A 23,314-nucleotide genomic window follows, 5' to 3' on the forward strand; every position below is an offset into this window, starting at 1 on the left:
CAGACACTGCCACGTCCACTATCCAGACTTTTTTGTCTTTCTTATCGACAATTGTTAAGTCCGAGGTGTTATGTTGCAGGTGCTTGTCTGTTTGAATTCTGAAGTCCCAGAGCAGTTTAACTTTATCATTTTCTATGACTTTCTCTATTTTATGATCCCACCAGTTCTTGCTAAACAGGCAAATGATATTTCTTGAAGATCTTCCGAAGCACCATTGTTGCTACTTTGTCATGTTTTTATTATTATTATTATTATTATTATTATTATTATTATTATTATTATTATTATTATTATTATTATTATTATTATTATTATTATTATTATTATTTGTACTTCTTACTATTTCCCCAATTTCCATATTCTAAAACATGTTGCTCCTTAACTGTACACATAAACATCATCCTCTTTCCTACATATTTTCCTGAAAGAAAAGGTCAGTTCTTCTCTGAGAGCACCTGTCCTCTAATGCCACAGCAGCTAAATTTATTCAGGAGCCTTTTCTGAAGGACTCTTAGAAACCTTCTAAGTGTGGCCTTGTTTTCCCTTTAATAATTTTTTTTCCATTCTTTATCCTGAGGCATCTTATGGACACCTATATTTTGCCATTTTTACACACAGGAATAACAAGTGTTTTGGCTAAAAAAGGTCAACGAGAGACGCCAAGAACAATGAGTTCACTAGAAGAAATTGAAAATATCCAAACATTGTTTAGATACCAGCATTCATTTGTAACTTTCAAGGTAAGGTGGGCTAATACCTCCAAATAAGAACTCTCAACTTTGAAAGTATAAAAGACCCTCCATTTCTCAGCTTCTTAATGATTTGAAAACAATAGAATCACCAAAGTTTATGTTGTAATAGAAAAGTCAGCTATTAAATTGCTGCAAGATTCTTTTCTGTGTCTTTTGAACAAACTGGCTTCAGTAGATACTTTCCTTGTTCAAATATGCTCTTCTTTTGCCAATTAGAAATTAAAATGGGCCCAAATAAACTTATAAAATTTTATTACACCATGATAGGTGTAATAAGGTAAATTCCTCATTAGTTTTTAATAACGCTTTTTGGCTTTTTAACTACAAAGATGATTATAGCTTCATGTTTGTTGCAGAGTTGCATGTCCAAGGACTAACATTGATCTCCTTGAATAAAATTTCCAGGCAATTTACTAAATCATCTAGTGACAGTATACTGCATTTTTAACTCTAATCTTGCAACAAAATCTATATCTATGGTAATATTGCATCTAAATCTTGAGATTTCCTTTTATTTGATAAATTATGGTTGAATTTCTCTAAGGAAACTCTGAATAATAAATGTGGGGTTTCAGCAATGTTTACTATTTTTTATTTATTTTTTATTTTAATTCCATTTATATCCCGCCCTTCTCCGAAGACTCAGGGCGGCTTACAAGCTTAGCAGTAACCTATAATAGATAGGTTCAACATTTCTTCTTGTATTGGTTTAATTAATAATTTTTCATAAAGCATTAAACATTCTTTTTAACTCAGCAAATTATTATGGCGGCAAAAAAGAAGCAGAATCATTATTTTTGTAACTGCCATAAAACTTTGCTTCCTCAGTGGAATGTATCATATTCAGCCAGGCAGGAACACATATTCTTTTCTTCAGTTTATTCCCCTCTTGGATGTCTTCTATAATAGCATAGAGTACATATAAAAAACCTGGAGTTTGAATCCTTTCTTCTCCACCAAGGATACTGTTCTTTCTGACTACCTTCCTTTCCGGTGGTTGAACACATCATCAGTCGTGGTCCTAGAGGCCATCAAGATTTGCCTGAACAAGTCCATAAATAAATTGAGCAAAGCCCAGAATTGTACAAGAAAGGAATATAAGTTTTTTATGGGTGTTAGTACACCCACATTCAGCACAGAGGGGATGTCACTCCACAAATGAATGGCTGTCTACATAATGCCTTTTGTTGTTTAAGAGCTGGTGGGGCTATTTAACATATGTAAGCCTGCTTGATTCTTTCTTCAGTAAACAAATAGATGTTGGGATTGTTTGGATGCAAACTGAGAGGAATGCCACGGCTTTTGTTCTTGCTCTCTGCTTCTTCCTAGGTCATTTCCACTGCCTCTGAGCTGGGTGTCTTCGATCTGCTGAGGGAGTCTAGGGAACCACTGTCTTCCACAACTGTTGCTGAATGCTTGAGCACCAGCACCATCGGGATGCAGAGGCTGCTGGAGGCCTGTGCGGGGTTAAAGCTCCTAACACTGGAGTGGAAAGATGGAAAAGGTAATCCTATGAGAAGCGGAAAGCAAATGAAATGGCCAACAATTATTCCATGTACAGATCTCAAACTATTACATTAAATGTTTCCTCTCTTTTCCCCTTAGTATTTACTGTCTCATTTTTAAATTAATACAATTCTTATTATATCAAATAAATAAAAATAACTTTCTTACATTTATCAATACTTTTTAGTTTATACATATCTAGTTGTTTTAACATTCAATCTTTAGACAATCAACATCTTGGTTAGTTTTTCTCATTTTTTAATTTCCCATTAATATTGAAATTTAACGTTTGATATTTATAATTTCCAAATTTTAAATAACCCCAGTTCCCTTTATCATAATTCAACACAAGATGTAATGTTCAGGATACATGTCTTATCTATTTAAATTCTCACCATCTTACATCAACTAATTAATAATACAATATAATATTCTTATTTTCTAGTAATTTCCAAATATCTTAAATTTAATAACCCAAATTTCTCTTATTTCAACATTTAATACTTCCTCTCTTTTTCTCTTTATATCTACTATCTCATATTTAAGTTAATTTTTATTATTACTGTTAAGTAAAAACATATTTATTACATACATCGATCGGTTTTTAGCTTATATATATCTTAATTACCTTTACATTTGACCTTTATAACTAAAGAAATGTTCAAATTGAACTGTTAATATTTATACTTCTAAGTTTTAAATAACCAAAGTTTTGTTTATCTCAACTCATAACAATCTAATATTCAAAGTACACATCTTATCTATTTGAGTGTATTCTATTTTAATTCTCATGAATAAGTCAAAACTCCAATTTTCTTCAGTCTTATTCTAGCTTTCTTTCTTTGCCAAATCATCTTCCATGTTCGTGCTTTTCAGTCATCAAACAAATCTCCCTGTATTGTTATATATTGTTTGATGTAGAAAAAAACCATCCAGTCGCCAATTTTATGAGAGGATTAACAGAATGGTTCTCTATCTTTCCTTCTCAACATAGTTGTCCTGAACTGTTTATCTCCTCTTCAGTCTGTTCTTTTTCTTGATCCTCAGGTTCCTTCTGATTTATGTAGAAAGTGTTTTCCTTTTTCCTAATAATAATAATAATAATAATAATAATAATAATAATAATAATAATAATAATAATAATAATAATAATAATAATAATAATAATAATAATTTTATTTATATACCGCCCTTCTCCCGAAGGACTCAGGGCGGTGAACAGGGCAGATATATAAAAAATACAAAAATACAAAAGTTAAAAGAAAATTAAACATATGCCCAGCTAAAAAACAATAAATACAGATATTAAAAATGACATAAAAACCCAACCCATCCCCCTTCAGGCCAGGCCGGCTTGTTCAAATAAGAATGTCTTCAGATCGCAACGGAAGGAGCGAAGGTCGGGCGCCATCCGGAGCTCAACTGGCAACCGTTCCATAACTCCGGGGCGCCCACAGAGAAGGACCTCCCCCTGGGGGCCACCAATCGACATTCTCTGATTATCAGTCCATTTTCTAGGTTTTCCATTGACTGTGTTTGTTGATCAGTTTGATCTTTTGTCATGATATTTAATTGTTCCACTTTTTCTGTTATATTCTGTGTAGTTGAATTTTTACTTGTAATCAAAGCTTGAGTTTGTGTATCTAGGCTGACCTTGTTCTTTTCTGTAACCTCTTATTTCATCAGTGTCTGTAAGAATAGTTTGATGATTTGCATTTCGCATAGAGAGAATCTGTTCCTGATCTTCATCCATATTTTTAGTAGTATATTAAGCTAAAAACTTTACAATCAGAGAATGCAAATAAAAATCTGTCACTGAATATGGAACACAGATGAGCTTCTCAAAGATGATATCTCAAGGCTGCATAAATCTTATCTATTGTCTGGGCTACTGGCCAAGCCCCTTTCAAGCAATAACAAATTGAAGTATCAGGTTTAGCTGCAAGATACCACCCCTATAATTTAAAGTTTTCTTTTAAATCCAAAGTTTTTTATAATCTTTTCAGTTTTGTTTCTTTTTTATAAATAAAAACCCAAATCTTCAGTAAGAGTACAAAATCTTTTAGTCCACAAACTTTGAAAAATAAAATTCCAATTTGGATCAAGTTATTCTTTCAATATTTTAAACTCCCCTGGATAGTCAGTTGCCGCTGTATCTAGAGGGAGGGATAAAATCTCCCTTCCCTCTCCACAGGGGAAAAGTACTTTAAGCAGCTTATGCAGGTAAAAAAGATAGTTAAGATTTAAGAGAGGTGGATCTCACCCAGTCTCATCCATGCTGCTTTATAAATTGCCTGGTGGTAAATGTAACTTCGGCTGTCTGCAGCCTAGGGACGAGCCATATTGCTATGGCCGGTTTTTCATCTGCCGGTTTGGAGGGCTGCCCAGGGTGAAGTGGAAGGGCTACTGCCCTCCTGCAATCAAGCGGGGATCCCCTCCTTGCTGGTTGCACCTACAGGGTGACTTTCGACCCTTTCCAGGGTCCCCTATCGAAATAAAACTGGATGCAGAAGATGGAGCTCGCCTTCCAGACATCCATGGTGGCCGCATCGGCAAACCGGAATTCTGGGTTTGTGTGTATGTTTGTTAGCATAATACAATATGCTAATAATAATTTAGTCAACAACATAAATACATGTTTGTCAAGAAAAACATTATAATTTACAAATACACTTACTATACTCCACTGCCCAAGTATTTTTTTTTAAAAAATGTTGATTTAACAATGGAACAGACCTATAGAATATCCTACTATATGGAGCCTTTTTTGTTTTAGGGATCAGTTTTATTCCTCTAAAAATCAAGATTAACTGCACCGTTGTTGTTGTTGTTGTTGTTGTTGTTGTTGTTGTTGTTGTTGTTGTTATTATTATTATTATTATTATTATTATTATTATTATTATTATTATTATTATTTAAACATGAACCTCAGTCAACTGAACATTCAAATTGACTTGCGCTGATGGATGACACGGGTTGCTGCCAGCATTTTAGGTATCAACCAGGTACCTCCTCAAAATGTAAGATGTTCCAAGTAGCGCAATTTTTTGTAGTATTGCTGGAGTTATTGCAGGAAGCTGCAGTTTCTTGATGTATTTTGCAAAGTTTTGAGACATAGTTCCCAGTGCCCCAATGACAATGGGTATCACTGTTACACATTTCATCCATAATCGTGCATTTTCGATGGCCAGGGCACGATATTTCGTAATTTTTTCCAGTTCTTTTTCTTCAACTCTGGCATCTCCTGGTACAGTGATATCAATCAGCTGTATGCTTTGGTTCTCTACAACTGCGATATCTGGCATGTTGTGTTCCAAATGGTGATCTGTCTGTATTCGAAAGTCCCACAAATCTTCACCCTCTCATTCTCAACAACTTTTTCCACCCTATGTTCTCATGACTTTTTAGACAGAGGCAAGTCGTATTTTTTACACAATGCCCAGTGGATTAATTTAGCAACTCTCTCATGTCTAGCTTTGTAATCAGTTTGCATGATTCTGCTGCACTCACATATTAGATGTGAACAGTGCTTTTTTTGTAAAAGAAAAAGGTGCCGGAACTCACACATGTCATACAACCCGCCTTGCCTACCCTACAAGGTTCCATCCAAAAAAGGTGCTGGAACTCCGTTCTGAGCGTTCTATGAGAAAAAAAGCCCTGGATGTGAAACAGTTTCAACTTTGTCATTGCAAAGTCGACATTTAGATTGTCAGTAGATTTTTGTATCTTTGCTTTCATGGCATTAGTTTGTAGTGCTTGTTCTTGAGCAGCCAGTATTAAGCCTTTCATTTCTTTCTTGATGGTTCCCATCTTAAGCCATGTCCATGTCAAGTTGTTATCACATTTTCCTTCATGCTGTCTATGCAAAGCTTTGGTTTTCCATCTATTTAATCTGTCATCCAGCCGTTTTTCCTTATATTCTGCCTTTATTATTATTATTATAAAACTTTTATTCATAAAACATGAACCTCAGTCAACTGAACACTCAAATTGGCTGGCACTAATGGTTGACACAGGCTGCTGCCAGCATCCTAGGTATCAACCAGGTATCTCCTTAAAATGTAAGATGTTCCGAGTAGCATAGCTTTTTGTAGCTTTGCTGGAGTTATTGCAGGAAACTGCAATTTCTTGATGTATTTTGCAAAGTTTTTGGACATAGTTCCCAGTGCCCCGATGACAATGGGTATCACTGTTACACATTTCATCCATGATCGCACAGTTTTGATGTTCTTTTTCTTCAACTCTGGCATCTCCTGGTACAGCGATATCAATCAGCTATACGCTTTGGTTCTCCACAACTGTGATATCTGGCATGTTGTGTTCCAAATGGCGATCTGTCTGGATTCGAAAGTCCCACAAGATCTTCACCCTCGCATTCTCAACAACGTTTTCCACCCTATGTTCCCACGACTTTTCAGACACAGGCAAGTCGTATTTTTTACACAATGCCCAGTGGATTAGTTTAGCAACTCAGTCATGTCTAGCTTTGTAATCAGTTGTTGCAAAGTCGGCAATTTGGATTGTCAGTAGATTTTTGTATCTTCGCTTTCATGGCATTACTTTGTAGTGCTTGTTCTTGAGCAGTCAATATTAAGCCTTCCGTTTCTTTCTTGATGGTTTGCATCTTAAGGCATGCCCATGTCAGGTTGTTATCAAATTTTCCTTCAATGTTTTTCAAATGTTGTCCATGCAGGGTGAGGGGTGACATGATAGCAGTGTTCCAATATCTGAGGGGCTGCCACAAAGAGGAGGGACTCAAGCTATTCTCCAAAGCACCTGAAAGCAGGACAAGAAGCAATGGATGAAAACTAGTCAAGGAGAGAAGCAACCTAGAACTAAGGAGAAACTTCCTGACAGTTAGAACAATCAACCAGTAGAACAACCCGCCTCCAGAAGTGGTGAATACTCCAACACTGGAAGTATTTAAGAAGAAACTGGACAGCCATTTGTCTGAAATGGTATAGGGTTTCCTGCCTGAGCAGGGGGTTGGACTAGATGACCTCCAAGGTCCCTTCCAACTTCTTCTTCTTCTTGTTCTTGTTGTTCTTGTTCTTCTTCTTGTTTTTGTTATTATTATTATTATAAAAAATCTTAGGGTTTCCATCTATTTAATCTATCATCCAGCCGTTTTTCCTTATATTCTCCCTTTGTTTCTGTTATTTTGATAATGCTCTTTGTTTTCACAGCCTGCAGCAATTTTTCTGTACTTTGATTTACATAGATATTCAAACTTCATTTTTCTACTTCTACAGTTTGGTGGATTCGCAGTAGCCCTCTGCCCGCTATTCTTCTTGGCAGGTACAATCTGTCGATGTCACTTTGTGGATGTACAGCATGGCACATGTTCAAAAGTTTACGCGTTTTCCAGTCTAGGTGTTCCAATTCTGCCAATGTCCAGTTGATAATTCCAGCTGGGTAGTGTATCACTGGGACTACCCATGTATTAATGGCTTTAATTATATTTCCGGCATTCAGCTTTGGTTTTAGTATTTTGCGGACTCTTCCGATGTATTCCTTTTGTGTTGACTCTTTGACTTTTCCATTCAAGATGTTATCTGCTTCCAATATGCCTAGGTATTTGTAACCATCATCCTTTGCTAGTGCTTTAATAATACTTCCGTTTCCCAGTTCTATTCCTTCTATTTTTCCCATTTTTCCTCATTTCATGGATAATATAGCACATTTTCCAAGTCCAAAGTCCATTCTGATGTCGCTGCTAAACAGTTGAACTGTGTTGAGTATTGATTCAAGTTCAATGTGGCTTTTCGCATACAGTTTTAAGTCATCCATGTATAGTAGATGGTTTATCTTGCCATGCTGGCTTGAGATGTGGTATCCCAGTTTTGTGTTTCATAATAATATTGTCAATGGAATTAATGCGATTTTGAACAGTAGTGGTGAAAGTGAGTCCTGGAAGATTCTTAGTCTGATGTTGATTTCACCAATGTTCTCCCCATTTGCTGTTAGAACTGTTGTTGTTGTTATTATTTATTTATTTATTTATTTATTTATTTATTTATTTATTTATTTATTTATTTATTACTAGACAGATTGCTGTAGGTTTTGTGGCAAGGTTTTTTAGAGGGGGTTTGCAATTACCTCCTTCCTAGAGCTGAGAGAATGTGACTAGCCCAAGGTCAGCCAGCTGGTTTCATGCTTAACATGGAACATGAGCTTATACATATAATCAGGGCTTTTTTTCCTCATAGAACGCTCAGAATGGAATTCCGGCACCTTTTTTGCAAAAAAAAGAAGCTTTTACACAAGCTGTGCTGCTATTGGCTTTCGAAAGCCTATTGCAGGCTTTGCTCTTTTATGACTCAAAGACTTCAACTCCCAGAATTCCTGAGTCAGCTATGCTATTGGCTTTCGAAAGCCAATAGGAATTGCTGCTGAGCTTGCCAAAAGACCCGGCAGGCAAATGTTGCACAGGCAAGTTGCAGCGAAGGCAGGAATTTTGCACTCCTCCCTGCTCCCCAAACACACCATCTCAACTAGGTAAGTAAGATATTATTTGCAAATAGGATATCCAAGTATGACTCAAGAAAATTTTCCCTGCATGGAGGGAGTAGTGGTTTGTTTCACTTTGTTTTACTTTTCAAATTTCTGTAGGGAAGAAATGATGATTAGAAAAAGGCAGGAAGTTTTTTTTATTAGGAAGAATTCATTTATCCCATGCTAGATCTTTGGGAGCTTAGTACCACCAGCACAGAACATTTGCTTTTCTGAAACTTCATTCAAATTCAATTCCTGATAGGGGCATTTGAAAAAAAATGTTATTTATTAAATTCATATGCTGACTATCTCACCAGGATGACTCTGAAGTCAACTGTGAATCCATGCACAGTGGGGCCATTAAGCCCATTTTTTCCACTTTATCAAAAAGGAGACTATGATTTACTTTATCAAATCCCTTTAAATTAACTTCAGCCCTTACAATTGCTAGCAACCCTGGCTCTCAATTATTATAATGAGAGGCTATTGTATTGTGAAAAAAAGGAAAAATCCGTGCTGAATTGCTTTAACACACTGCATTTAAAAGTTGATATCTCCAAAAAGAAAAACAAAAAACAAAAACCTCACAAAGAAAAATAACAGAAGGAAAAGTCCAAGAAACAGAATTGGTTCATCCAATGGAAAAGTGAACCATACATTAGCTCAGAAGAAATAAAGTTTTGGAAACAAAAACTACAAAGAACAACAGATTTGTTCCAGGTTCAAACAAGCCACATTAAAAAAAATGAAAGACACCAACTCAGCCTTAAATGTCAGCTGACGTTATGTGTCAGGAAGTGTTTCCAAAACCACATTAAGTCCTTGCATAGATCTTCCATATTCTTTGTACATTTCAGTTAAGAATCTCACCTCTTTCTCTCTCTCACTCACTCACCCATAATGTCTCCTGAAAATGCTATTATAGAAATGGCTAGTTTTTAATGTTATAGAAAAGTAAAAAGTTGAGGTTCAATGTTAATGCTTCCTTCTACCCCTGCAACAGAGGAAGTCTGAAGACAGTGCCTTTTCTTTTTCCCTTCTCCCCCTCACTTTTCCCTTTTTCTCTCCCCCTTCTCTCGCAAAAGCCCCCCCACTCACTCACACTTTGCTCACAAAAGTCTGCAGTTGCTCTCACTCACTCCTCCGTCTCTTTCAAAGGCACCTCGTTCAGTCTCTTCCCCACTCACTCTGTCCCTTTCAAAGGCCTCTTGCTCGCTCACTCACTTACTGCCCTGTTGCTTCCAAACACCATTTGCTCGTTCACACTTACTGCCCAGTTGCTTCTAAATGCTTCCAAATGCTTCCAAATGCAATTTGCCCATTCACTCATTCACTGCCCCATTGCTTCTAAATGCTTCCAAATGCCACTTGCTCACTCACTTACTGTGTTTGGAAGCAACGGGGCAGTAAGTGAATGAGTGCCAGGGCCAGAGGCCATCAGCTGTTTGGCGCTGGAGACGCCGGGTGGCCCAATGCAGCACTCCGTGGCTGGGGCGTCTTTAGCTGGTGGGGGCTCAGCATGGGCTGTAGTGTGGCAACTGCAGGGAGTGGAATCCCCACGGGGGCTGTGGGGAGAAGAATCCTCATGGTCTGTGGCTCCAAGCCGTGGGAGTGGTGGTGCAAAGGACAGGCGGCAATGCCATAGCAAGAGGGGGTTCTTACAGACACCGGCATCGCTCCCAGTGACAGCACCTCGGAGTTCCAGCACCTTCTTTTTTAGAAAAAAAGCCCTGCATATAGTCCTTGACTTACAACATTTCATTTAGTGATGACTGTTGCAGCATCCCAATGGTGATCACCTTTTGCAACCTTCTGACAAGCAAAATCAATAGGGAAGCCAGATTCACTTAACAACCATGTTACTAAATTAACAACTGCAGCAATTCACTTAATAACTGTGGCAAGAAAGGCTGTAAAATGAGGCAAAACTCATTTAACAAATATCTCACTTAACAACAGAAATTTTGGGCTCAGTTGTGGTAATAAGTTGAGGACTACTTTACCTGTAATGTCCAAGTTTTTAGTGTGATGTCTTAACCATTTCACCAAATTTACTCTCATATTATTGTGAAATGCCTGACATAAATACAGCATAATTTGTTTTTAAAGTATTTTAAGACAATCATGCAAGTATGCCTGTAGCAAATTGAAAGACAGTTACCATTATTTTTTGTTTCTTTTTAGATCTTTATGGAAACACAGACTTTGCCAATCTCTACCTGGTCAAATCAAGCCCAAAGTCTCAGTATTATTCCATGAAGTTCTATTCTGAATTTATCTATCGATCAATGCAATATTTGCCTGATGCTGTGAGGTAAACAAATCCAACAGAAGACAAAAAGATTGGTCTTTCCCCCCCCCCTACAAATCTATCAAATATGAATTCATAAGCCTGTTGAATTAAGATTTCCCCCATGTCTTTCTTTAAACTAAAAAGTTTAAAAGAACTTTTTCCAAAATAGAAAATAAGAAAAGATTCGTAACTTTAAAAGGCAGAAGAGTAATAGAGGGTTGAGTTTATTGTCTTCATCCAGGGAGTTTCTTCAAGTAAGCAACCTAATTTACCATCTTGTTGTTCTTTATAGCTTATTTCTTGGTAGAGATGCATTAGATCATACCGCATTGTAGTTGAGAGAGTGGAAGAAAACTGGCTTAATGAAACATTTAGAATAAATTCTGAACTATCAAAATACTGTAAGACATTCAGGATCATGCCAGCATGATTGTCTTGTTCTTTTCTAACTTTTAAAAAATTCTTTTAGGAAAGGAAAAAATCAGATTTCATCAATATATGGCTCTCCCTCAAACAAGCTTTTTGAGGTCATTTACAGGTAATATTATAATTTTAGAGAATGGTCATTAAATAGAGTAATTGTATTGTGAGCAACTGATCAATATGATTAACCTTCACATTGTCATTATTTTCTCTATCATATTTTCTTGACCCATCATTTTCACCATATTCAACCTGTCTTTTATGGCAATGGAATCTAGTTATGGCAGATCTAACTGACCAGGCATTTCTGTTGATATACAAAGCACAGGTCTGCAGTTAGAGCACCTTTGCGAATGTGCTTTGTTTCAAGAATATTATAATGTTTTCCACTGAAATGGTAGCACAGTTTCATGTATAACATACAGATTTTTCCAACTCCTGATCAGCATCATTCAAGTAATGCTGTAAAAAGAATTCATTTCATACAAACATAAATAGATATGTAAAACAATAACAACAATAGCATTTTATAAAGTTATATTGAATGATGTTTGTTTTAATTCTAGCTCAAAGGAAGAGTTAGAAACCTTCTCCAATTTCATGAATGAGCTCTGGCCTGTGGTAGGAAGAGAAGTGCTTTCTGCCTTTGACCTGTCCCAGTTCCCACTCATTTACGATCTGGGTGGTAAGTACCACCTGTGCTTTCCCATCTACTTCACATGTTGGGCCAAGAAACCTCCTCCCAAAAGGTAATAAGGAAAACAGGTTGTGAAGAGGTTGAGTAGTGTCCCAGATAATCTTACAGACCCTGTTCAAACAACACTTCTGTACTATTTCCTGGATGGGAGGGAGGGAACTGCCAATGAACTTTTCGGCCAACCTCACCACTCTCTGCACCACCTCCCTGTCTGAAGCAGTGATGCTTCCAAACCAGACTGTGATGCTGCATGACAGGATGCTCTCAATCGTCCCCCTGTAGAAAGTGGTCAGAATAGAGGAAGGAAGATGAGCTTTGGTCATATGGATGCAGAAAGTGCAGGTGCTGCTGTGCTCACTTCACCAGTTTCTCACTGTTGAGCGACTAAGCCAGCCTACTCGTTAGTTTAGCAAACTCAGGAATTTCATGCTGGTAACCATCTCCACCCCTTCATGGATTACTGCCTTGTCATGGCAAAGGGGCTTGCGTAATTCAATGAAGCTATGAGCTATGCTGTGCAGGGCTACCCAAGACGGACAGGTCATAGCAGAGTGTTTTGACAATACATGATCCACTGGAGAAGGAATGCCCCAACCACCGGTGCTGAAGAGGATGAAATTGTCTGTTTCGATGATGCCTTACAGCACCTTATAGAACTAACACCAAAAAATGATGTCCTTATCATCATGGGGGATTGGAATGCTAAAGTAGGAAGCCAAAAGATAACTGGAATAACAGGCTAGTTTGGCCTTGGAGTACAAAATGAAGCAGGGGACAGGCTGACAGATTTTTGTCAAGAGAATACAATGGTCATAGCAAACACTCTTTTCCAACAACCCAAGAGACGGCTCTACACATGGACATCACCAGATGGTCAACACAGAAATCAGATTGACTATGTGCTCTGCAGTCCAAGATGGAGAAGCTCTATACAGTCACTAAAAACAAGACCAGGAGATGACTGTGGCTCAGACCATGAGCTTCTCGTTGCAAAATTTAGGCTTAAATTGAAGAAAGTAGGGAAAAGCACTAGGTCATTCAGGTATGAACTAAATCATATCCCTGATGAATATACAGTAGAGGTGACAAATACATTTAAGGAATTAGATCTGATAAACAGAGTGCCTGAAGTGCTATGGACAGAGGCTTGCAACATTGTACAAGAGGTAACAACTAAAACCATCCCAAAGAAAAAGAAATGCAAGAAAGCAAAATGGCTGTTTGAGGAAGCTTTGCAAATAGCTGAGGAAAGGAGGGAAGCAAAAGGCAAGCGGGAAAAAAGAAAGATACACCCAATTGAATGCAGAATTCCAGAGAAAATTTTCTAAGAAAATTGAAGAGATTAAGGGAATTTTTCATGCAAAAATGGGCACGATAAAGGACCTAAATGGCAGGGACCTAACACAGGCAGAAGAGATTAAGAAGAGGTGGAAAAATTACACAGAAGAACTATACAAGAATGAGCTTAACGTCCCTGATAATCACAATGAGGTGGTCACTGATCTTGAGCCAGACATCCTAGAATGTGAAGTAAAGTGGGCCTTAGGAAAGCTGAGCAACAACAAAATTAGTGGAGGTGACACTATTCCAGCTGAGCTATTCAAAATCTTAAAAGACGACACAGTAAAACTGCTACACTCAATTTACCAGCAAATTTACCAGCAAACTCCACAGTGGCCACAGGATTGGAAAAGATCAGTTTACATTCCAATTCCAAAGAAAGGCAGTGCCAAAGAATGTTCAAACTATCACACCATTGCACTCATTTCATGCTACTAAAGTTATGCTTAAAATCCTACAAGCTAGACTCCAGCAGTATGTGGACCAAGAACTACCAGAAGTATAGGCAGCATTTCGAAGAGGCAGAGGAACTAGAGATCAAATTGCCATCATACGTTGGATCATGGAGAAAGCTAGGGAGTTCCAGAAAAACATCTACTTTTGCTTCATTGACTATGCTAAAGCATTTGATTGTGTGGATCACAACAAACTGTGGCAAGTTTTTAAAGAGATGGGAGTACCAGACCATCTTATTTGTCTCTTGAAAAACCTTTATGTGGGTTAAGAAACAACAGTGAGAACTAGACACGGAGCCACTGATTGGTTCAAAATTGGGAAAGGTGTCCGGCAAGGCTGTATACTGTCGCCCTGCCTATTTAACTTATATGCAGAGCACATCATGAGAAATGCATGGTTAGATGAATCAAAGTTGGAATTAAGATTGCCAGGAGAAATATCAACAACCTAAGATATGCAGATGATACCACTCTAATGGCAGAAAGTGAAGAGGAATTAAAGAGCCTCTTGTTGTGGGTGAAGAAGGAGAGTGCAAAAGTTGGCTTGAAACTTAAAATTAAAAAAACCAAGATCATCGCATCTGGCCCTCTCAATTCCTGGCAAATAGATGGGGAAGAAATGGAGGTAGTGACAGATTTTATTTTCCTGGGCTCCAAGATCATCACAGATGGGGACTGCAGCCAAGAAATTAAAAGGTAGCGATGTGTCAGACACGACTTCGCAACTAACAACAACAAACCATCTCCACAGGTGTATCATTAATGCACAGAGAAGTGTGGCTGTTCCTGCCTTTTGTGAAATCGACAATAATCTCTTTGGTTTTTCCAGTATTTAAAACTAGGCTGTTTTCCTTACACCACTTCACCAACCCCTCAACCTCCTTGCAGTAAGCTTCCACATTGTCATCATGAATAAGGCCCACTTCTGTTGTACCATCTGCGAAATTTACAATATGGTTGGTGGCAAACCTAGCACAACAGTCATGAGTGAACAGGGTCAACAGCAGTGGACCTAGGACGCAGCCCTGAAGATGATGTGGAATTTGGTGCCCTTTGAGATGATGTTCAGTTTTTGTCTCTTTAAACTGCATCAAAAGACATTATTTTTGATCATTGTGAATATTCAGTGCATCCATCCTAAGGAATTCTCATAGCATATGAAAGTTGAGAATCAATTGATTCAGTCTCTGTTCTTTTTCCCTATTAGTATTTGTTTTCGATGATATGAAGCATAGCAAATTTGGAAGATGTTTGTCTCATTTTTAAAATCATTAGATTCCAGTTAATGTCATGTATAGCTTAGAAAAATGATAGGTAGGGTAGCTTCAGAGAAAAAGGCTGGACATATACAAAATTTTGTTTTGCAGTTACTTAATTACATTTTGTTCTTTCTTTAAGGAAGCACTGGTGGCTTAGCTAAGGAACTGATTTCACTCTACCCAAAATGTACTGTGACTGCTTTTGACCTTCCTGAAATAGTGGAAGCATCCAAGAACCATTGTTTTCCTTCAGAACAGACCCAGATCACTTTCCATGCAGGTAAAAGATGTGATGCAATCTTCCTTGTGGGTTGAATTCATGTTTTGCTAAGCACAAGAAACTTTCACATAAAGACTGTATTCTGTGTTTTTTAAAAAAGAGAAAACAGATTATTCTGTCAGAATAATCTGGAAGATATGGTACTAAATGAGATTTTACTTATTTTTTGTAGGTGATTTTTTTAAAGATCCTATTCCTGAAGCAGACCTGTACATTTTGGCCAGGACTCTGCATGGCTGGTCAGATGAGAGTTGTTTGCAGCTGTTATGCAAAGTGTACCAGGCCTGCAAACCTGGTAGGTATTCTTTAATCACGAAAAGTTAAATTTGCTAGGGAACTGGCAAAGTTCATACTTGGCTCATGTTTTGGACTGCCCTAAGTCTAGGGTCATTTCAAATTCACTTTTCCTGGGCCTTCAGCTGGCATCTTAGAATAAGTAATTCAGCTGCAGTGCTGAAAAGAAATGTGTTTCTAGAGTGATTCTTGCAGCTATCTTTTCTGTATAACCCAAAGGGCCTATGTTGTGCAGATCAGATTCATTCATATTTTAGTGGCTGTGGTACAAATGAGTAAGACTTCTCATTGTGACCCTGTGACTATTTACTATTTCGTGGCCTCTACTGCCTAGATATATGTTTTAGCAATCTCTCTACACTTGCTGCAAAAATGACTAAGTTGGTAAGTAATATCTTCTTTATAGTGGAAAAATATAATAATAATAACAACCCAGTAAGGCACTACAATGATGTGGTTGTGGGGCTTTATGCTCTCATGAAGATGAGAGCTATGCCAGAAGTTTAACCATATTGGACAGGTCTCATCAGAGGAGTCAGACAAAGGAGGAGTCTCCCATAAGAAATATGGTGAGATGCAAATTACAGAAACCTTTACCAGCTTGGTGGTCGCCAACACTGAGAAACTCTACTATGAAGGAAGATAGGCGGGCATGGAATTTTGCAAGTACACTAGATAGTTGTATAAGAATAAAGGTCATTGGAAGAATATATGAAGGAGGATAAGGAAACACTGAAACTAGTACATCATGAGGGCTTACTGGAGATACCAAAGTGGACTGTAAGAGGGATCAAATACAGGAAGTCCTGGAATTACAACCATTCATTTACTGATAGTTCAAAGTTACAAAGGCACTGGAAAAAGTGACCTTTGACAAATTTTCAACTTTTGACCATTGTGGAATCCCCATGGTCATGTGATTAAAATTTGGGCACTAGGCAGTTGGCATGTATTTATAATAGTTGCACTGCCTGGAGGTCATGTGATCACCATTTGTAACCTTCCTAGCTCATTCTCACAAGCAAACTCAATGGAGAAGCCAGATTTCTTTAATGACAGCATGATTCATTTAACAACTGTAGCGAATCACTTAATAGCTGTGGCAATATATAAGCTAAAACTCATTTAAGAATTGTGTTGCTTAGCAATGGAAATTTTGTGCTCAGTTGTGGTTGTAATTCAAACATTACCTGCAAAGAAATGGTAAGACAAACTATTACACAGCCAGTACACTAAAATATAAACTATCCGGCAAAGCAGATAACAAGACCTGGCAATGGCTAAGAGCAGGAAAATTGAATAAAGAGATAAAGGGGGTAATTCTGGCTGCACAAGACCAAGCTTTAAGAACAAATGAATTCAAAGCCAGAATTGAGAAGATAGCAACAGATAGCAACTGCCAACTCTACAAAAATGCTAAAGAAACAGTGGACCACCTAGTTCAGGGGTAGGCAACCTTGGCTCTTTTATGACTCGTGGACTTCAACTCCCAGAATTCCTGAGCCATGAGTCATAAAAGACCCAAGGTTGCCTACCCCTGACCTAGTTAGTTGCTGCAAGACTATCACACAGACTGAATACAAATAACAGCATGGCAGAGTAGCAACAATGGTGCATTGTAATATGTGCAAGAAATACCATTTGCTACAAGCAAGAACTGACCCCAAATAGACAAAAGTAATGGAAAATGCAAAAGCTAAAGTACTCTGGGACATTAGAATTCCAATAGACAAACACCTGCTACATACCATCCCTGATAAGAAGGCCAAAAATGTATGGATACTGGACCTTGCAGAACCTGCAGATAGCAAAACAGAACAGAAAGACTTGGAGAAAATCACAAAATACAAAGACCAGTAATTAGATGTGGAATGAATGTGGCAAATGAAAGCAAAGAAAATAACAACAATAATAGGCACCTTAGGTACAATCCTAATACCACTGAAGCACCATTTGAACACCATTAGCATTGACAAAATCACCAAATTGCAAAAGGAAATTTTACTTGTAACAATAATAATTTAATGCCATCCAACAACAGGTCCTTGGTGGATAATAGGTGCATAAAAACACTCAATCCAGTCTAACATCTACTGACTGTGTAGCCAAACACCACAAACATAATTGGATATCATTAAGGATGTACAAGTTAAAAATCTGATTTGTAAAGAATACATCCAAAGAATGAGAAAATTGCTAATGACAATATTGAAAGGTGGAAACACCATCAAAACTAGCCCATATACTGCTGGAATTTTGACTGGACAGATGGTTGGCAGTATGGTGGGTTGAATCCCGAGTGCCGTGTAACAGAGTGAGCGCCTGTTACTCGTCCCAGCTTCTGCCAACCTAGCAGTTCGAAAGAACGTAAAAATGCAAGTAGAAAAATAGGGACCACTACAGTGGGAAGGTAACAGCGTTCCGTGCGCCTTTGGCATCTAGTCATGCTGGCCACATGACCACAGAGATGTCCTTGGACAAGCGCTGGCTCTTCGGCTTTGAAACAGAGATGAGCACTGGCCCCTAGAGTTGCAAACAACTAGCACGTATGTGCGGGGGAACCTTTACCTTTACCTAAGCTGAACTGGACAATTTGAACTGAAAAACAATAAAACTGATGACTATTTACTATGCCTTATGACCCCATAATAATATTGATCGATTATACGTCAAATCAAACAAACTGTCGAAGAAGTAGAGTATGCATTGGCTGAGTATATATAAAATAACCAAAAACAAAACATGAATTTTGATATATTATATTTTGATGTAATATTTGGGGGAGTGATGGTTCAGTTGTTAAAGATGCTGAGCTTGTTACCTGGAAAGCTGACAGCCAGAGTTTGAGATCTGAATGCCACACGATGGGATGAGCTCCTGATACTTGCCCCAGCTGCTGCCAACCCAGCAGTTCAAAAGCATTCAAATGCAAGTAGATAAATAAGTGGGAATGTAACCTTTATGATATGATATGAGATGAGATGAGATGAGATGAGATGAGATGAGATGAGATGAGATGAGATGAGATGAGATGATATGATATGATATGATATGATATGATGAAATGCCACACAATGGGATGAGCTCCTGCTACTTGCCCCAGTTCCTGCCAACCCAGCAGTTCAAAAGCATTCAAATGCAAATAAATAGGTACGACTTCAGTGGGAATGTGACAGCTTTCTGTACACCTAAGCATATACTGTAGTCACAGTGGCCATATGACCACTGTGACCATCTTTGGACAAGGCTGGCTTCCTTGGGTAAGAAACAGATGTGAGCACCACCCCTAGAGTCAGACACAACTGGACAGGGGAAACCTTTATGGTATGATACGATATGATATGATACGATACGATACGATATGATACGATACGATATGATATAATGAAATACAGAATTTTGGCAAGGAAAATCATTAATGGTCAATTTCTACAGAAGATTGAGAGGAAAGCCTTGGAGAATAATTAAAATATCTCCAAATTAACAAAATTTCCAAGAACAACAACAAATTGGTTTGTATTGACCATTGGCAGGAATAAATATGACACGTTTGAAAGAAGGATTCATAACGCAAAATTGGGGCATTTTCAAAATATTATGTAATATTCATTGGGATGTGAAATAAATAACAATATTTTCTCACCTCCAAATCATTGAAATATATTTTGAAACAGGTGGCGGTGTCTTAATAGTGGAAATGCTTCTCGATGAAGACAGGAGAGGGCCTTTAACTGCCCACTTCTACTCCTTGATAATGATGCTCTTTACTGAAGGGAGAGAACGGTCAGCAACTGAGTTTAATGTGCTCCTCCGCAAAGCTGGTTTCCAAGAAGTTGAGTTAAAGAAAGGAAGCCTCTTTCATATTATTTTAGGAAGAAAATGATGTTGCCCCTGATTCCTTTCTGCTGAATGTTTAAGAGGAAATTTTAGTAATTGAAAGATTTGATTTGTTAATTACAGGCACTGTTATATTCTATTCTTCTTCCAGAGTCCACAGATTACATAGCTGATCCTTTTCTTATCACAAAATGTTTCACTATAACTAGGGATCCCCAATCATGGCTGCAAAAATCCTGAAATCCAATTCTGGGCAATAAAGAGAGGAAATTCTTATCATATGATGAAAATTAATCTCCTTATAGATCTTTAGTTCTTCCCATGCCGAGATACAAAGACAATCTACTTACACACATTAAACAAACAACAGAGTATTAGAGAAAATCTGAAAGGTCTGGATCAGGACTCTAGCCCGCACATATTGCTTTGCTAATTCAATATTTTTAGCCCCTCTAAAAAGCAATTAAGCTCTAGAAATTCTGCAACACAAAGAATGCAATAGCTGCTAACAAGGTACCGGTAAATAAAAAATGCAAGCCTAGCCACAAGGAAATTAACAATTAATGCTGGGAACTCAAGGTTTTTAGATAATGGCCATGGTGAAATAACTTCAGAAACATTCTTTCTACCCCTAGTTATGTTTTTCAATATATCTCTATTAACCCAGTCAGTAATATAACCTCATTAATGCTGTATCCTATTAATAGTAATTAATTTTAAAGACGGCTTATAATTTCACCACTGTTTCAGCTTTTCTATTTTCTATCACTGTCAATAAACTAATTTTCATATTGTGACAGTGTTTGAATTGTGCCCTGGTCTCTGTTCAAATACACTATACCCCTAAGATATTCTCATAAAAGAGCTATTCCATAAACAAATCTCATCCAATATTCCAGTTCTCCAGATACAGCAGTGAAGTTCACAAACTCTATGGCTTTGTTATGAGACTATTTATTCTCATTCTTTGCTTTCTGATCATAACCAGGTAGCAAATCAGAAAAAGATAAATACAATTCGATCTGCCTTGAGCTGGATTCTAGCCTTATGCCACATCATATGAATTTATTCCTGCCAACTGATTTTTCCATTATTTGGGGCACTTTCCAGCCTATAGACTTGAGGGTGTTCCAGTCCCAGATACCTTATTTCTGGGGGAAAGGATCAAAATGATACCTTTACAGCTTTATATAACAGCTGAATGATAGGGATTTAAAGCTATTAAAAGTGACCAGAATGTATAATATAAAGAACTTGCTTTGATCATTTTAATAGACAAAGTACATCAGAAACTGGGGTCCTTGACTGAACCACATCAAGAGAGACCACAGTGTGATATTTGCTAAATATAGCTGTGGGGCATATAGCAATAACTCATGCCTTTTAGCTCTTGATGACCTTGGTGGACCTTCTCACATACCGAGTTGCAAGAATATGGATCTCATCTGTTTGGCACAAGATGACTGTCAGAATCCATTTATATCACATTCATAAATGTATGTTTAAAACATTATTCCCCCCCCCCTTTATGGATTCTGCCATCTCCCGAGGAAGGAGGAGCATATGTGGATTCAGCCTGCCTTAGGTTATTTCAAAGACCAAAGGAACCTTTTGAACTGGGGGGAACAAAAGGGAGGGTTAGAGAAGAAGGTATCTGGCTTGTGTTTTCTTTTAATTCTGGAGAGGAAGAAGGCAATAACCATAAAGATTCGAAGTTCCTTTTTTCCCCATGAAAGGGATGACACAAAGTAGAAGGATGGGGGCTGACCAAATGGGGTTGAGGGAAGGGGGGTTGAACTGGGTACCCTTTATAAAATTTCAATTTGTAAAACTATACTAAGTCCTGTCTTGTATTCCCACAACCAAGCATGTCCTAGTAAAGATTCCTCTTGGACTAGAACTGACTCCAAGAGGTTTTGTCTTCCTAAGACGTGGATTGGGGTGGGTCCTGACAATGACTATTGTTCCCAGGTTTGTTTCCCTCTAATGAGGACATACAAAGGATGGGATATGATCAGGTGAAAAGGTCTTTGAAAAAGAGAATCCTTGACACAGAGCAGTAGCAAGGTATTAGCTTAGCCCCAAAGCAATCTTTTATGACCAATCTATTGTCAGTCTTTAACAAACTATCCATATGACAAATGTACATTAGCTAGAGTCAACACACTCCCTTTAGAAGTCATTGATGGTAAATAAGAAAAAACCAATTGGCAGTCAAATGGCCATGCTGAAAATTCTTTAATTTCACAACATATAGACAGATTTAACCATAGTTTCAATTGGGAAACTGGGACAATCCTAGACCAGGCCAAATCCAAAAATGCCATGGAATTTCTAGAAGCCTGGCTCTCTGAAAAATCAGCCATGAATAGACACATAGACATTAACAATATTGATAAGACTATGCCAAAGAGACAATCAACCAGCCCCAAAGAGAAAAAGACTCCAGCACCTCTCCACCAGTTATCAGCACTCAAATCATCATAGATAAAACTCCAAGGTCAACTTCAGACCAACAGTCAAGTAAGCAATAACCCAATCAAGAAACTGCCAAAGAGCTATTAGTAAACAGTCCAATTAAAGAACCTAAGACTGTCCCCACCTACACAGACAAGCAAGACAACAGAATATAAACTGACAGCAATAGCACTCCTTACTAGCACTGATTATGTTACTTAGTTAGGGTAATGAAACATCTGCAAGAAAACAAGCAAGCTCAGAGAGCACCAAGGGCCCCTTCAAGAAAATATTCTCTGTCACAAATGACTTTCTCCCTGTGACTCTCATGCTGTAGAGGTTGTGCAGCATGTCCTGTTGCTGTCAACACTGCTTACGTCGGATGTTTTTGCATTGACAATAGATGGAAATGTAGCCATTTTTTACCGTTTGCTTTTAGAGTTAGATGATGTTGGGAGGGGGGGATGTGAACGAGACTCCAGCTAGACATAACAACATTAAACCTAGCATGAGAAACAAGGTTGTTGAAACCAGAGCTGATAAAGAATTGGCGAGCTGGAGAACTGGAGAGGAAGCCTGTGCTTCAAGCTAATTGGGGAATATGATTTATGACTGTTAATTGGAGGAGGGACTTGTGCTTTGATACTATGTGCTAAGGGGAGGGGAATTTAATTTTTGGCTTCAATTATGTTAATGCTGATGTTATGCTACTCAAAATAAAGACTCTTTAAGGTAAAACCATGACAGTTGCATTGTAAATTCTTCAACTCTCACTAATTTGTGTTCTGGGAAGAGGAATAAAGTCACATCAGCCTCTGAGGAATCTTCTAATGAAGGTAGTGTTTCAGGGTCCAAACAGGCAATACAAGAAAATATAACCTAATAGCATAGAATAAGACGGCAATCAAGGAATACCCCCGAATACTGAAGAATATAACATTACACAAGACAGAAATCAACACATATTCACGAATAAGACAAAAAAGAAGAAGACCTTACAGCCCTTCTGCCAGGGGGAAAAGGAAAGCTCTGCTTCAGTGGCAAGAAGATAATGGGAGGGCAGTTGAAGGCATTCATGTGGAATGAGATTTGCAAGGTATGGGGATAAAAAGAAGGGACCCATTCCTAAAAGGAAAAGTTGGACATGGGTAGAGTGGTTTATACAGGAAATATCTAGTGAAACTTTCCTTTCTTTCATGAATGAGAAGGGCAGGGAGCAAGAGAA

The 23,314-nt window shown here is 37.9% G+C and overlaps 1 protein-coding gene across 1 annotated transcript; it reads left to right on the plus strand.

The window, feature by feature from the left end:
• The first annotated feature begins 626 nt into the window (after window positions 1-626).
• Window positions 627-19,893, plus strand: LOC308667436 (acetylserotonin O-methyltransferase-like). Its single transcript, XM_081326647.1, has 8 exons — window positions 627-740; window positions 2,082-2,256; window positions 10,938-11,067; window positions 11,516-11,584; window positions 12,036-12,154; window positions 15,361-15,501; window positions 15,674-15,796; window positions 19,470-19,893. Exons 1-8 carry the CDS (start codon window positions 669-671, stop codon window positions 19,676-19,678), a joined length of 1,038 nt encoding a protein of 345 aa, XP_081182773.1. The 5' UTR covers window positions 627-668; the 3' UTR covers window positions 19,679-19,893.
• Window positions 19,894-23,314: the final 3,421 nt, after the last annotated feature.

The sequence above is a fragment of the Vipera berus genome (assembly GCF_964194415.1).
Source record: "Vipera berus genome assembly, chromosome: 4".
Taxonomy (NCBI): domain Eukaryota; kingdom Metazoa; phylum Chordata; class Lepidosauria; order Squamata; family Viperidae; genus Vipera; species Vipera berus.

Coding starts and splice junctions, on each gene's coding strand:
- LOC308667436 (XM_081326647.1), top strand. CDS start 669: ATGAGTTCACTAGAAGAAATTGAAAATATCCAAACATTGTTTAGATAC. Junction 2,257..10,937: donor GGAGTGGAAAGATGGAAAAG/GTAATCCTATGA, acceptor GTTTCTTTTTAG/ATCTTTATGGAAACACAGAC. Junction 11,585..12,035: donor CTTTTTGAGGTCATTTACAG/GTAATATTATAA, acceptor TTTTAATTCTAG/CTCAAAGGAAGAGTTAGAAA.